Genomic DNA, 17486 nt, shown 5'->3' with positions numbered 1-17486 from the left:
AGACAACAACATTTAGATGCTAAAAGCAGATGGAAGAGTTATACATTACATGACCCAGTAAACCCAAGGAAATTTACTTAAGCCAGCCGTAGAGAAAGCTGAGAAGCAACATGATAGACAGCACAAAAACTGCCAAAGGACTCAGGAATTGCAGCCCAGATACTGCTAGAAGCAAGAGATAAATAGGAGAATTTGTTGTTGTACGTTTAATTAAAAAAAAAAAAAAAATTCCCAGACACTAATAACTTCATGGTTATTAAAGTATCTTAATTTAATATATTTGTGTCTTTTATAAAAAATTATTAAGATGGTCAACATCACATCTTTATTTCTGAAATAAAGTAAAAAGAAATTCCATTCTAGGCTGAGCGCAGTGACTCAAGCCTGTAATCTCAGCACTTTGGGAGGCCGAGGCTGGTGGAACACTTCAGGTCAGGAGTTTCAGACCAACCTGGCCAACATGGTGAAACCCAGTCTCTACTAAAAATTAAAAAATTAGCCAGGCGTGGTGCAGCGCACTTGCAGTCCCAGATACTCAGGAGGCTGACGCAGGAGAATTGCTTGAACCCGGGAGGCAGAGGTTGCAGTGAACCGAGATCAGGCCCCACTGCACTACAGCCTGGGTGACCTAGTGAGACTCCAACTCAAAAAAAACAAAACAAAACAAAACAAAATAAATGAAAGTCTGTTCAAACTAAACCTGAAAGTGAAGAAACAGGAAATAATCAACAGCATACAAATCTAGTAAATATGCCTAATTGTATCCTTTTGCCTACCCGGGAAAGTAAATGAAATGAAATTAAGGTTAATGAATTTTTCATTAGTATTTACTTTACTAACACTATCTGTTTTAGTTGAATTCATTGTAAATAACCATTATAAGTCTTATATCTTTTTGTACCAGCAAATTATTTAATAACAGCAATGCAGAATCAATAAACACTTAAAGGGGCCTCATTTTAACACAGAAGATACACCAAAATTCTAAAAACGTTAGAGTTTTAACAAATCAACATATAGACTCTACATCTATTATGATATTCAGTGTTTTCTACAAGTATGAAGAGAAAGAAATGTTTACCAACTAAATAATATACCTAGAAACATTCAAATAATAAATTAACACATCTAGTGAAATAAGGTCCCCAGAGCTGCTCTCCTAATACCTGGTAGAGCATTTTAGTAACTAATTCAAAACAGGTAACTCATAAAGATACTAAAGTTGTCACACAAGATAAGATTTCATTTCTTTTTTAAGAAGAGGATTCTTTTCATCGTTTTCAGTTCTAATCTTTTCATACAATGCTGATTAATATTATACCTCTGAAATTTAATGAACAATTAGTGGGTCCCTATTACAGCACAAATGCACATCAAGATCATCTCCATATTTACACACCAAGAAACTCATTATAAAAACCTGTATCGCTTTTAAGTGGTTAAGTGTTAAGCATGAAAGTTCTGTTTTAAGGAAAACAAAATTATGGAGAATTTTCACATTTAAAAAAGGCATTTCAGAATTAAGTAAAATTTATACTTCTTCCTCATGGACTTGACTATCGTAACTCTAAAGATATTTTAAAATAGATTTTGTTTTGATCACCATTGTTTTCTCTCTCAATATGCACAAAAGTACTAGCGTGCAAAAGTAACCCAGAAACAAATGTAGTTAATCAATTCTGAAGTATTTTTTTATTTTAGCTTTACTAATCCCTAAGTCCTGATACAGAGGAGGAAAAATACTCAAAGAAGGGGAAGATAACAGGAAAAGCTAGAAAAAAAATGGCTAAGGAATAAGACAAGTTCCCATACAAATATCCAATAAAAGCTTCTAGCTATTTTCATTTGGATATATTTTATTGTGTGCCTGGTGGAGGTGGAAGAAGTTAGTATCTTGCCTTAAGTAGTACGGCTAATTATAGATGAAAAAAACTAAACATTTTAAAAAGTATATACCCATAAAAAAGAATTAGCCAAATTCTCTTAAGCTATTCCCAAACAGATCTAAGTAAATCTTAAAAAGGGTTCAATGTATACCTTCTTCTGGAGTTTTTCCACAAATCCAATGGGATTTTTTAGTGCTTCTCTCTGGTGTCTGCCTAAACTTTCAAGGTCTTGGACTGCTTGAGAACGCTGAGCCTCGAGTACAGCAATCGTCTGCAGTAGTCTCTGATAACTACAGAGACAAAGAAAATATTTCACAAAAATTTGCTAGTAACAACAATAAATAAAAACTGAGTTCAAGCCATGATCTACTATTAAGTCACACAGTCTTTTAAGAGTTACCTGAAAGAGTTTAGTAAAACATATTACTGGGAATAAATGAGATCTTCCTGAGTTACGAAGTACCTACAGAAAATAAGAGTTAGAGAAAGCAAAGCCTTCTTCCCCATCTTAAGTTTTAATTCTTGAACCTGAACAAGCACCAAAATAAAAGAGCATTTTGACTTTCCAACAATCAAAGTCATTAAGAAACTGCTAGATTAAAAAAAAATTAAAATTATAAAATCTTAACACTAGGAGGGATCACTCAATTCAGGCACTTCGTTGTACTCTGTTGAAATAAGGAATCTGAGGCATGTTTTCTCGCCAAGAGACACATGACAATGTCACATAATTCCAACGTGATCTTAGTCTCATGGTTTCCATTTGCTCTATTATACCCTCCCTCCTATTTGAAAGATTTACTTTTCCATCAACAAATCTGTTATTTTTTTCCTCCACATGAAAGATAAAGACAAATGTTCAATTCTTAAGTATTAATCATTTAAAGAGAAGAAAGGCCATAAAGATATTTATTCTTTTCTGTTTGCAAAGGTCCATTTGGCAAAACAAACATACAGTTTTACCCACACAAATGTATTACAAGTCATTATCCTGAAATCTCACTATAATACATGTATTCTAATATTCTCCCTCTGTTTAAATTGTCTTGCCTCTCTAATATTTAATTTCACATTACCAATACACATAGAGAAACATGTTAAACCCAAAGCTCTGAATGTTCAAATACATTTTGCAAAACAACTCAAGGAAAAGTCACTCCAAGTTCACTTTTAAATAATTGGTTAAATCCTTAAAGTATAAGCAAAACACAATTTTTCTATATGGCTTCAAGTAACTTTCATTTTGTTTCCTACTAGACTGTAAACTCCATATGGCAAGTTCATCTTTTCGTTCATTGTTTTGTTTAGCTAGTATGCAACATACTTCCCAGCACGTAGATGCTCAGGAGATATTTTCTAAATGAATAGATTTTCTGAATCTTTTAAGTTCAGAAGTAACCAAACTAGCAGAAGTATCAAAGGTGAAATACTGCAGTTTTGAGGTTCACAGGCCATGGTGTCATGGCAACATGATGTTCTCTATCAGAATACTTTTCTCAGCCTGCTGTCTAAAACAAATCTTATTCTTGTTTTCAAGACCTTGTTAACTAATCTTTGATGAAATTTTTGATAATTAAGGTAAAACTGCTAACACTGAAGGGCAAGATTCCTCTCCAGCTAGAGATATTTCATTTAAAACTAGAACTAGGAGTAGGAAAGGCAGAGCTATACTAAGTCACTACAGGATAAATTACAGAGGGTAAATCTAAACTCACTTTCACTAATCCTTCTTTTGCTTTGAGGTGTATGCAGTCTACAAATCCTGTCTCGGCTGTTTCTACTAAGCAGGCTCACATAGGCTCAATCTTAGGGTGATGGTAGTGATCTGAGTGCTAGAAGCTATCCTCTCTAGGCAATACTCTTAATTGTCATACTGCACCTTCAGAATTCCTATCCCACTAGCTAAATACAACCAAAGACTTATATTGTCTCTATCCCTGTTTTAAGCAGGAGTTACACACTTCAGTATCACTTTAAAAACAACTGTGAATATATTAAAACTTCAGTAAAAGGTATAGGCACAGTAACAATAAGGCACAAGTAAAAACAGGGTTATGAAAAAACAAGCTTGAAAAGGTGCTACAGTCAATTACAATGGCGGCTGTCTTTTTGTTAGGTTTGGAGCAAACGGACACTGGGAAGAAGGGCCTCTAATTTGAAGTCAACAAATTACCACAATTTTACAATATGTAAATTATTCCATAATAAATCTGACTTTAAAAAATTCCAATAAAGATGGCAAATAAAGCACAATTCTTCAATTCTGCTTCCATTTAGCTAAGACAAAATGATTATCAGATTGGAAGTCCTATGATAAACATGGGAAAAGTCTTCAAGCTCAAAATAATGAAGACTCTAAGAAAATAGTAAATTCAAATCTTCTATCCCAGATAATTGGATTTCCCAGCGTACTCAGACACTGCACCAGTAAGATTACTACGTGTGTGTGTATGTGTGTGTGTGTGTGTGTATATATATATATATATCCATGAGCAGATATGGAAGAAATTATTTAAACAAAACCGGAGTGACATCTAAAAAACAGTAAATATAGACAAATCTGTTTTCAATACCGCTCACCCACCTACACAAGCAAACTACAGAAGCTGATCCAGGCATGAATCCAAAGGCAAGATTCATTTTTCATTAATTCAACAATTATCTAGTAAGAAAACAAGGCATTATCCTAAAAGCTTTAGTAATTATCAAGATAAACCAGGCATGCAGTCTAAGTATAATAGAGGAGCTACAATTATACCATGGAGGAACTGGATGAAGTACAAATGGGGCTGGATTGGTTGTGTTGCTGGGGATGGAGGATGGGTATATGAGGGTCCATCATACTAGTCTGTCTACTTTTTTTTAATGTTTTAAATTCCCACAATGAATGTTTAAAATCAATTCCAACTCTGACCCTTTTTTTTTTTTTTTGAGACGGAGTCTCGTTCTGTCGCCCAGGCTGGGGTGGAGGGGGGGGATCTCGGCTCACTGCAAACTCTGCCTCCTGGGTTCACGCCATTCTCCTGCCTCAGCCTCCTTAGTAGCTGGGACTACAGGCACCTGCCACCACGCCCAGCTAATTTTTTGTATTTTTAGTAGAGACGGAGTTTCACCGTGTTAGCCAGGATAGCCTCAATCTCCTGACCTCGTGATCCACCCGCCTCGGCCCGCCAAAGTACTGGCCTCCCAAAGTGCTGGGATTACAGGCCTGAGCCACCACCCCCGGCTCTTTGACCCATATTAATGGGGGAGGTGAGGACTGTACTACTCCTTCTGGGCTGATCAGATCACAGTTGCCACTGCATTCAGCTATGCTTTGAGAAAGACAAACAGGTTCATGAATAGACAAGATGGATGAGAAACAATGTAAGATGAAATAACAATACAGTTGGCCCTTGAACAACACAACACAGTTTGAACTCCATGGATCCACTTATATGCAAATTTTCTTCTACCTCTGACATCCCTGAGACAGCAAGACCAACCCCTCCTCTTCCTCCTCTACCTCAGCCTACTCCATGTGAGGACAATGAGGGTGAAGACTTTTAGACTGGCCCACTTTCACTTAATGAATAGTAAATACATTTTCTCTTTATTATGATTGTCTTAATAACATTTTCTGTTTCTAGTTTACTTTGTTGCAAGAATACAGTATAAAATACATGTAACAGACAACATTTGTGTTAATCAACTGTTCGTGTTATATAGTAAAGCTTCTGGGTCAACAGTAGGCTATTAGTAGTTAAGTTTTAGGGGAGTCAAAAGTTATATGTGGATTTTCAACTACGCAGGAGGTCTATGCCCAATCCCTGTGTTGTTGAAGGGTCAACTGTGGTGTCTGACATTTACTGAATGTGTACTACATGCCAGACAAATGTTGTATTTTAAATGTAATAACTCAATCCTCACAGTAACTTTATGACCCTGGACCAACATTCTTAATTTTAAACACAAGGAAACCAAGCACAGATTAAGTAACTCCCCAAAATCATACCAGCTATTTATGGTGGAGCTGCTATGTGAGGAATGGTTAAAGACTCTGAGAATATTTAGTCAAGAAATGAAAACCTCCACTAGAATACCATTTCCATTTTTATTTAACAAACAGCTATGCAGGAAAAAAAAATAGACTTGTTTTATAGAGTATAAAGGGTCAAACCAGGAGCAAATTGTGATAAAGACACAATATGAAGAAAAACTTTGTCTCAGTCAAAATTAATAAAGGTGGTAGGATAGCACCCTATCACCACAGATATTCAGACAGGTATCTAAAAGAAATTCAAGCACTAAAAACCTGAAACGTTTTAATTCCAGTAAAATATCCAGCTTTTACATTGGCTACTCATTGAACCAAGCAAGAGAATAGAATAACTTAAAACAAAATTACACATATTTTTTGCATGGATAAAATCATAGTTATACCTTTTCCATAAGGATAGCTATGTTAAATCTACTAAAATTATTTGCTATTTATGTCTAAATCTAAATCTTACACAATGCTAACAACAGCGAACTTACTTGTGTCAAAGAATTAGGGTTTTCTTATTTTCGCCTTTTGAGACAGGGAGTTTATTGTGTTACCCTGGCAGGCGGGCAGTGTCAGATTATGGCTCACTGCAGCCTCTACCGCTCAAGCTCAAGAAATTCTCTCACTTCAGCCTCCCAAGTAGCTGGGACAAGTGTGCACCACCATGCCCAGCTAATTTTTTAATTTTTTGTAGAGACAAGGTCTCACTGTGTTGCCCAGGCTGATCTCAAACTCCTGGCCTCAAGCTTTCCTCCCACCTTGGCCTCCCAAAGTGCTGGGATTACAGGCATAAGTCACCACACCCAACCAGAACTGTTTTTAATTTTATATCTCCAACATAAGACATTTTAGTTTTATATATTTGGCCAAAGTATAAATGCCCTTTCAAGTCCTTATCTAAGTTATTTTTACTACTTTTCAATATCTAAGTCCTCTTGAATTCTTTATTTACATTTATGAATATAAAAACATTTATATGAAAGAGTATAGGGTAAAAATCCTGATATCTAAAGAGAACGTTAAGGAATTAGTAATCTGGAGGTTGATTTACTTACTTACTTACTTATCTATTTATTTGTTTGACAGTCTCACTCTATCACCCAGGTTGAAGGGCAGTGGTGCAATCATGGCTCACTGCAGCTTCAAACTCCTGGGCTGAAGTGATCCTCTCGCCTCAGCCTCCCGAGTACCTAGGGCCACAGGTATGCCACCTTTCCCAGTGAATTTTGTTCTCTGGGGTTTTGTTTTGTTTTTTTGTAGGGACGGGGTCTCGCTTTGTTGCCCAGGCTGGTCTCAAACTCCTGACTTCAAACGCTCCTCCCGCCAGAGCCTCCGAAAGTGCTAGGATTATAGGCATGAATCGCTGTGCTTGGCCTATAAGTTAATTTTACTGTCCAATTTCTAGGCAGTAATATTACATACACAATAATCAGGGAGGGATGGAAGGAAGGAGTGCAGGAGGGAGGCATAGACAGGCAGACAGAAACAGAAGGAAAGATTTTATATTCAACTGCATCAGAATCTTTTTCAAAAAACTAGATTTCCATTTCTACTGTGGTAACAACCCTTAAGATTCCATGGGCATTTGTAATCTTAAAAAAACTAATGGAGAAACATTTTTTAAAATCCCTATCAAGGACACCCTGCCAAAATATCAGTCTGATTCTTCAAAAGTCATTAAATAGTGTCATTAAAAACAAAAAAGAGGGCCAGGTGCAGTGGCTCACACCTGTAATACCAGCACTTTGGGAGGCCAAGGCAGGCAGATCACCAGAGGTCAAGGGTTCGAGACTAGCCTGGCCAATATGGTGAAGACCCATCTCTACTAAATACAAAAATTAGCTGGACATGGTGGTGCATGCCTGTAATCTCAGCTACCTGGGAGGCTGAGGCAGGAGAACTGCTTGAACCCGGGAGGTGGAGGTTGTTGTAAGCTGAGATCATGCCATTGCACTCCAGCCTGGGTGACAGAGCAAGATTCTGTCTCAAAAAACAAAAAAAGAGGGAGAGCTATTTTACAACAGGAGTCTAACTAAAGTTTTATCGGAACATAGCCACACTCATTTGTTTACATAATTTCTATGGCTACTTTCCAGCTATAATAACAAAGAGGAAGAGCTGCAATACAATCACATTATCCACAAAGCCTAAACTATTTACTATCTGGTCCTTTAAGAAAGTTTGCCAAGCCATGCTCTAGATTAAAGGACACAGGGACATGACAAGCAAATGTAATGCATAATCTTGGGCTAGATCCCCTCAGGCGTTAAACAGCTATAAAGGACATTTTTGTGGATAAATGGAAAAATCTAAATATAGATTGTGGAGTATATAATTTTATTGTACCAATGTTAAATTGCTGGAGTATAATAATGGTATTTAAAGTTATACAGGGAAATGCCCTTCTTTTTAGGAGATATTTGCTGAAGTATAAGAGGATACAACCCACTTTTAAATGACTCGGCAATTTTAAAAGTACATTATACCAGATGGGAAGGAAAATAAGGGTAAAAGGAGAGAAAATACATTAGAAAATGTTAAGTTGTTAACAACTGGTGAATTTAGGTGAAGGTTATGCAGATTCTTATCATATTACTGTTTTAGTTTTTCTAAGTTTTATACTTTTCCTAAATAAAACCAAGGAATAAAAGTCTTCATTATACTTTGCTACTCAAAAAGAGCAGCTTGATTTTCCTATGAACACTGAGCCTCATTAAACATACTGAAAACAACCAGAGGACATCAGGTGACTTAACAATAAATGTATGTATACAGCACACAAAATTTTAAAAATCAGTGAAATAAGAGCTATATAATAAGATGCTTTCTCTTCCTTAATGAAGGGCTCAAAGAGTTTACAGGAAGTGCCAATTCCGTAACTCACAAATAATCTCTCACTTTCTTTCTCTTTCTTTTCTTCCCTCCCTCTCTCCTTCTCCCTCTTCGTTCTTTTCTTTCATTAGAGATGGTGTCTCACTCTGCTGCCCAGGCTGGAGTACACAATCATAGCTCACTGCAGCCTCAAACTCCAGGGCTCAAGTGATCCTCCCACCCCAGCCTCCCAAGTAGCTGGGACTACAGGCGCATAGCACCATGCCTGGTTAATTTTAAAAACATTTTTTATAGATAGGTTCTTGCTATGTGGCTCAAATTGGTCTTGAACTCCTGGCCTCAAGGGATCCTTCCAGGTCAGCCTACCAAAGTGCTGGGATTACAAGGCATAAGCCAGGCCCACTCACTTTCAATGAAACTCCAGAAGTCAATGGTGATCAAAAGCCTTTTATGATACTCTGTATTAAGACATAAACTAATACCTCAGCTCCCAATAATATGCCTTTCAGGTATAAAGATCAATTCTGTATTGAAAATAAGTAAAATCCTGAATTTAAAATGAGCAAAGCAAAAATCAGGTACCTGTAATATTTTAAAAGTATGGACAAATCAGCAAGACACTAAGGCTTTATTAACAGGCCAAAATCTAAGTGAAAGAATAAACAGGGGCAAAAGGAGAACTAAAATTGCTTTTGACTTGAGGGCAGGTACCGAACCATGCAAGCTTGAGCTCAGTTTTATAGACTTCACTTTCACTTGGCCAAGGAACATAAGACAAAGCCACCAAGGTAGATACTGTAATAGGAAACTCTCTCCACATTGAACTGGGACCATATCCCTCACTCCAACCCCCAAGGAGAGCTGCCTTTGGACTGAGGAAAGAAGACATATTTTACTGCCCCAAATTATATTACCTGAGTGGTCCCCTAAACCTCAATCCATGACTACAGTTTAAGTCAATGGCCCTGGACAGGGACACAACCCCTTCCCACCTCCAATGCTGAATCAAGATACCCACAGAAGCAAATGCAATCCTGTCTAGAGAAATATATTTTCATCCTGGGCCTCAAAGATAATCCATAAGTAATTTTCCAAAGAAAATGAACAGCTCACATTTAAAAAAAAAAAAAAAAAGTTTGTTTTTTTTTTTGAGACAAGAGTTTCACTCTGTCCCCCAGGATGGAGTGCAGTGGTGGGATCTCAGCTCACTGCAACCTCCGTCTCCCGGGTTCAAGTGATTCTCCTGCCTCAGCCTCTGAGTAGCTGGGATTACAGGTACACACCACCACGCCTGGCTATTTTTTGTATTTTTAGTAGAGACGGGGTTTCACCATATTGGTCAGGCTGGTTTCAAAATCCTGACCTCAAGTGACCTGCCCACCCTGGCCTCCCAAAGTGTTGGGATTACAGGCATGAGTGACAGTGCCCAGCCTGTTCACATTAAAAAATTATCAAGCATGCAAGAAAGCAAGACACAAACAATAAGAATAAAAGGTGAGCTCAAAAATATTTGTAAGGTATAGGAAACTACAAAAATTGAATATGTAGCTCTGAAAAGGAAGCAAATAAAATATTTAAAAATATAGTAACTAAAACTAAAATCTCAGTGGGTTCAAATTTTCACTTCTGGAAAACACAGATGAGGCAAATTCAGAACAAACTCTTCCCTGAAGACAACCAATATAAAGCTGGAGAAAATATTTTAAAGTTCTTAAAAGCATCAAAGAGCTAACAAAACTGTGAGTTATTACAAGGCAAAGATCCACAAGATGGAAACCAGAAAGATAAAACATGTTTTGGGGGCACTTTTGCCTGGAGCAATTTATTGATCCAGAAGAGAGGACTGAGAGGCTGAGCAGTCCTTTTGACAGCTTAAAACAGCAGAAGATCAGAGTTGGAGTCTAGGGCCTATCAAGGGAGAACTTTAAAACCAGTCCAGCCTTTGGGCTGAGATCCTGAAGGTCTATACCTTAGAACTAAGTATGAATAGGAAGCAAACAGCTTTCTCAGAACAGACGAGAATATCTCAGTTTGGAATTAATTAGTAAAGCTAAGGATGTACATACCCTAAGACCCAGACATCCCATACCTAGGTACAACCTCAAGAGACTCTTGAATATACATAGTGTAAGACATATGTTCATAGCAGCATTATTAACAACCCCAAAGTCCATCTAATATGATGCTTAATATAGCAATGAAAATTGACAACTATTTACATCAACACATATAAATATCACAAACATAATGTATTACAAATGGACAGATACAGTGTGGTTCAAAAGCATGAAAAACTAAACTTTATTATTAAAGGATACACACATAGGTGATTAAAAGCTTTTAAAACAGCAAAGAATTATTTTCTCAAAAGATCATATTTACCTCTGGGAAGAGGAAAGGGGCAAGGTATAACTGAAGAACTATTCCTAGGAGACTTGTGAAGTGTGATCAATATTTTATTTCTTAACCTGGATAGTGGTTAAACAATGATAGGTTATTTGATTTCATAATTACTCTATAACTGTGCATAAATATTTCATTAGTCTTATACGCATAAGAAATTGCATAATTTTTTTTAAAGGGAAAATAACTTTTCTAGGAAGAAAATGTTACAAAGAGATCACCTGCACTCTTTTAGAACTTTAAGATTCACCTAAGAGTCCTAGTTCAAGTCCCAGCTCTACCAACAACTAACCATGGTATTCAAGTCATTAAACCTTGGGTCTTGCTTCTTTGTCTTTAAAATGAAAACAGACAAGACAGATAATTGCAAAAGCTTTTTTTCTAAGCAAAATATTCAAGGATCCTAAGATACTTGTACTACTCAGGTCACTTGTTACTACATATCCTTTCTGACTTGTAAATGGATTCCATTTATGTTGTATACACAAACACAGCATTAAGTTTCCGCTCTCCGCTTTCTTCATAAAGAATCAATCTGACAATTGGGCCTATCAGCTCTGCCCACAGCTAGAAGTATGCAAAGTTACTGCCCTCAAAGAGGAGAATATTTAAAAACACCTATGTGATAAGTTTCTCCTACTTCATAGTGTCTACTCATAAGGCATTAATAACATTTCTCTCACAAAAGACACTTCTAAAAGGAAATTATCAGGAATATTATGGTGGGTTTATGAAGACACTGGCTGTTCCCTAGGTCACTAAATAGTACACCTCCTGAAGGAGAAAATGTTTAGGTACACCTATCCCTTTAGATCTTAAAATAAATGTCTTATTTTATCATATTGTATGATTTTAAGAGAAGAGCCATTTTTCTACATCTTTAATGTTGTATAGTAAAGTTCAAGAAACAGTGCTCATAAAAATGAAAACAGAAACTACAAAAGAAAATAAGTGCTGCTGGGCCGGGCGCGGTGGCTCAAGCCTGTAATCCCAGCACTTTGGGAGGCCGAGACGGGCGGATCACGAGGTCAGGAGATCAAGACCATCCTGGCTAACACAGTGAAACCCCGTCTCTACTAAAAAATACAAAAAAGTAGCCCGGCGAGGTGGCGGGCGCCTGTAGTCCCAGCTATTCGGGAGGCTGAGGCAGGAGAATGGCGTGAACCCGGGAGGCGGAGCTTGCAGTGAGCCGAGATCCGGCCACTGCACTCCAGCCTGGGCGACAGAGCAAGACTCCGTCTCAAAAAAAAAAAAAAAAAGAAAAGAAAATAAGTGCTGAGTAGTTATACAGATGGATGACTTTTCAGTGACGATAGTTCAGATATAGTTCTAGATTATATTTAGAGCATTGTTTTAATATTCTGTTTATGACATCTTGGGAGTTAAGTATACTAAAGGAACATACAAGCCTCAATTCTTTGCAACACTTGACACTTAGATGAACACATAAAAGACAAACTTGCCAAATTTATGAATCTGAAGCTGAGAAAGATAACAAATACTATAGATTTTAAAAATCAGGATTAAGAAATAACAGGCAAGCTAGAAAACTAGACCAACAACAAGATAACGTTGAACCACATAAACAGAAAATATGGCATTGAATTACAAAACAACCAGATAAGTATAGGATGGCATGAACTTGCCTTGACAGGCTCCCCAGCCCCCCAACCAAAAAAAATTGTGGTCCTCTCAGCTGGATCATTGGCTTACAATGAGGTAAAGTATAAAGTGCTGCTCAAAAAACATGTACTATTATCTTGAACTTGCATCAACCCATTCAAACGCTCACCACACACATTCACTGTATGTTCTGTTACATCAACCATTCTAAAGGATGCACATATAACCAACATGCAGCACTACCTTCAAGACCATTACAATTTAGGGAAGGAGATGTGACTGTGTGAACAGTTGCTATTTAAATATTGAAAAATAAGAAAGCTTATAAAATTCTTAGTCAATTCCTAGAATTTGCTAGACTTTTAATGATTAATATACTCTAAGAGAAATACACACATGCAAAATTTAACTAGCCATGATGAATGCATAAGCATGTTATGAACAAAATGATCATTTCAGGGAGATACAAACAATGCATCATATAAGAAGTAAAAAGCAAGCTGAATCCTGAAAAATAGATGGAATTTCAAAAGGAAAGGTAAAAAGAGGTTAAGACATTCTAGACAGAATATCAAATATTACACCTTATCAGGCTCTTAGTTTCCCCTTCTACAAAATAGGACAGTCTCCAAAATCTCTGTCCAATTCCAGAATCCCCAGGAAGTAGAGCATCTATACATTTTTTTAAACTTCACAGATTATTGTGAACCATGCCCTTCACAAATTGTTGTAAAGCATACCATTCTAATGCAATAGGGAGTAAATGCAAGTTTTAAACAAACAATGATTATACAAGGAAACATTTGCATTTGGAAGGCTAATATGATCACAATGTATAAGATAAACTTGAGAGAGAAGAAAATGGCAAAGGAAACTTCATAAAGAGCTATGTAGCTGACATATAAAATTACACTCTGAGCATCCTATTTAGAACTGAAGTTGTTAATCAACTATGGCTCTGAAAAGCAGAAAACTTAAAGAAGAGCATATACTGAAAAGCAGAAGAGGGTATACTGATTCAAGATATGAATACTTGCTACGTAGAAAAGAGAACAGACCTATTTCAAGTCATCCCACAGTCAAATCCATATCACTGAGTAGAATTTCTGGGGAGGAATCTGAGGCTTAACACCAAGTAAAGAATTTGTTATAACAAACAATGGTATGTATTATTTCATAAAGTAGTGAATTCCCTAGAACTAGATAAACTGAAACAGATATTGAATGACTGACCATCAAAGGATGCTGCGGAGAGGTGGTATATGAGATGGAAGTTTGCATTAGACTTTAATCAAAGTTATTCTAAATCAATGTTTCTAAAGATACTCGGAAAGAACATTTAAAAAAATTTCTTCAGTCTAAAAGGCTATATATACTTTATGATTCTCATCATATGACAATTCATAAAAGGCAAAACTACAGAGACAATAAAAACATCAGTAGTTCCTAGAAGTTTAACGTGGTTGGAGAAGGGTTGCATACATGAAGCAAAGGGAACGTTTTTTTTAGACGGAACTTTTTTTCCAGACTGGTGAAATTTTTCCATATAACACTGCAATGTTGGGTATATAATACTATGCATTTATCAAAACTCATAAACCTTTAAAGCACAAAGAATGAATCTGAATGTATACAAAAAAAAATTTTTTTTTTTTTTTTTGAGACGGAGTCCCGTTCTGTCCAGTCTGGAGTGCAGTGGCGCGATCTTGGCTCATTGTAAGCTCCGCCTCCCAGGTTCACGCCATTCTCCTGCCTCAGCCTGCCGAGTAGCTGGGACTACAGGCGCCGGCCACCACGCCCGGCTAATACTTTGTATTTTTAGTAGAGACGGGGTTTCACTGTGTTAGCCAGGATGGTCTCCATCTCCTGACCTCCTGATCCCGCCCGCCTCGGCCTCCCAAAGTGCTGGGATTACAGGCGTGAGCCAGGGCGCCCCGCCTCGCTAATTTTTTTAAAGTCATTTACAAGTTCAGGAATAAAAGAATCTGTATCAAGAATGTCTCAAACAACCTCACTGAGGGGCAGGAAGAAAAGGTGCTGACCTAAATAACTGGAAATGAGTGGCATCTGTAAGACTAAAGGCAAGAGGAACTGTACATAGCACTGTATTCTAGTTGATAGAGTTTTTCACAATTCATAATTAACAATTCTAATACTGATGTCCATATATAATGAAATTAAATAATTAAATGGTTGACAGGTGGCCAGGATTGCCACTTCTGGGGTGGGAGTGGAAATGTACAGATAAACAAGGGAAGGAGGTTAGAATGATCCATGTGGTAATGGATTAGAGTTGGGAGTCATTACATGAACTCAAGTTTAGCTCAGTTTATAGATACATGCATATACATGGGTTCATATACACACACTTTCTTGCTGTATCAGCTGAGACAGCTAAATAAAAGTAATAATGCCCAGCAGCAATAACCACATTTGGTATCCAAATTTTGGTTTCTAATACCATTCTCCAATAGGAACGAGGGTTCCCTGGACAGATGGCTGATTCTAGAACTACGGCAGGAAATATACAAAATGAGCGTCAAGTATTTTATAGTGCCAAGAAGTAGGAAGCGCTCAAAAAACAACAAAAAAAGATATCACCTTGATGGGGTTATATCACAGGGACACAAGAGCCAATAGAAAGGTTCCCAACAGCCAAAAACTGAAACAATTTAAGCAACAATAAATATAGCAGTACCACCTTATAATCCAAAGTATAAAACAACTGTCAGTCCACACTGATATAAATGAGTAAATAAATACATGAGGAAAAAGAGAAAAATTCTCCCTTGAAGAATTCCAAATAACTTACGCAGACACTCTGCCCTCAAGAATAGGGCAAGAATAGGGAACACAGCTCCCCGTTACTTCAGTGTGGCCTGTGCATAGTGACTTCCTTCCAAAGAATACAGTATGAAAAGGGGAGAAAAAAGAATTACAGTGGAGAAACCTGACCAACACGACCTCAGCTGGGTGATTAAAGTCACATCTATAGCAATAAATCTTATTGACAGTGTGCACGCTGGTAGCATGTGATAGAAACGGCATTTTACTTCTGTTGTTTTCCTCTCAAAAACCCATAACCCCAGTCTAATCATGAGAAAAATATCAGACAAATTCAAACAGAGAGGCATCTGTAATACCGGACTAATACCCCTCGGAACTGTTCAGATCAACAACAACAAGGCAAGTCTGAAAAACTGCTCCAGCCAAGCAAAGACTCACGAGACATGAAAACTAAATGTAATGTGATATCCTACATGGGATTCTGAAACAGAAAAAGGACATTAGGTGAAAACTAAGGAACTCAATAATGTATAAAGTTAAGTTAATAATAACAATGTTGATTCATTAATTGCAACAAATGTACCATACCATACTACTGTAAGATAGTAATAATAGAGGAAATTGGGTACAGAGTATACAGCAACCCTGTAATATGTTCTAGACATTTCTGTAAATCTAAAACTATGCTTTTTAAAAAGTCTGTTTTAAAAAATAAATACAGTTGACCCTTGAGCAACAACAGGGGTTAGGAGCACAGATGCTCCCAGTGCAGTCTAAAATACTTTTAACTCCCCAAAACTTAACTACTAAGACTACTGTTGACCCAGAAGCCTTACCATATAACATAAACAGTCGATTAACAGATATTTTGTATGTTACCTATAATACATACTATATTCTTACAATAAAGTAAGCTAGAGAACAGAAAATGTTATTCAGAAAATCATAAGGAAGAGAAAATATATTTACTACTCATTAAGTAGAAGTGGACCATCCTAAAGGTCTTCATCCTCATTCTCCTCATGTTGAATAGGCTGAGGAGAAGGAAGAGGAGGGATTGATCTTGCTGTTTCAGCGGTGTCAGAAGAAGGAAAAAATTTGCATTTCCGTGGACCTGCGCAGTTTGAACCCATGTACTATAAATATAAATTTATCAACCTTCCTTGTAGCCACTATTGCTTTATCTTGGGCTAGCAAATGAGAAAGTATTTAGTTAAGGTACATATTTAAGATTGCACCAGTTGAAATATCACAATTTAAGAGATCCCATCTGATTAATTAATTTAAAATTAACCTTTTTATGTTAGCAAATGTATTGCCATTTATTTCTGGTTAAACTTTAAGACATAGTGCAATCATGCCACCAGTTCTGGAACTCACCAATTTGTAAATGATTCTCAGCTGCTATCTAGACTCAATGGAGGGATTTATTCGAAATACCTTTTTAGATATTATCTGTATTCTACTAAAGAGTGACAGCTGCTAAAGCACTTCCCATGTTGTAAAACCTTTCTCAAACAAATCTAATCTTTAGACCTACTACAGTTATATAACTTAAGCTATTAAGTAAGTACACTTCTACTCTTTCAATTTTAGTGCTTTAGCACAGTAGTTAAAACAGGCACCATTATATCTGGCACAGCTGCTATATATTCTTAATACATTCTGATGCGGAGGCTGGAGAGAGGACAAATTCAAGGCAACAGTCCCTTCAATTTAGTAATGGCAGTCCTTTTATACAATCATATTAGACCAACTTAAGTATTTACAGGACAGTGGTTTTTAAAGAGTATTTAAATAAATAAATAAATGGTAAAAGTAGTATTCAGGTGTATGAGCATCCAGTAAGGGCTCAGTTTATATAAATTTTAAACTCGACGAAATTAAAACTTTTAAAGAAATTATTTTTTAGCTATTTGCTACCTTAT

General features: G+C 36.8%; 1 protein-coding gene across 1 annotated transcript in view; it reads right to left on the bottom strand.

Moving 5' to 3' along the window:
• The window catches only part of ZZZ3 (zinc finger ZZ-type containing 3), a 132558-nt gene that overhangs the window by 21736 nt on the left and 93336 nt on the right, over positions 1–17486 (bottom strand). Inside the window, exon 6 of the mRNA XM_017877404.1 lies at positions 2038–2176. Within this exon, the coding sequence (XP_017732893.1) occupies positions 2038–2176 (139 nt within the window). The remainder of the gene's footprint in view (positions 1–2037; positions 2177–17486) is intronic.

This window comes from Rhinopithecus bieti, unplaced genomic scaffold, assembly GCF_001698545.2.
Source record: "Rhinopithecus bieti isolate Rb0 unplaced genomic scaffold, ASM169854v2 scaffold_10654, whole genome shotgun sequence".
In the NCBI taxonomy this organism is placed as follows: Eukaryota; Metazoa; Chordata; class Mammalia; order Primates; family Cercopithecidae; genus Rhinopithecus; species Rhinopithecus bieti.
The sequence above is the reverse complement of the archived record's forward strand: the minus strand, read 5'-3'. Positions and strand labels throughout refer to the sequence as shown.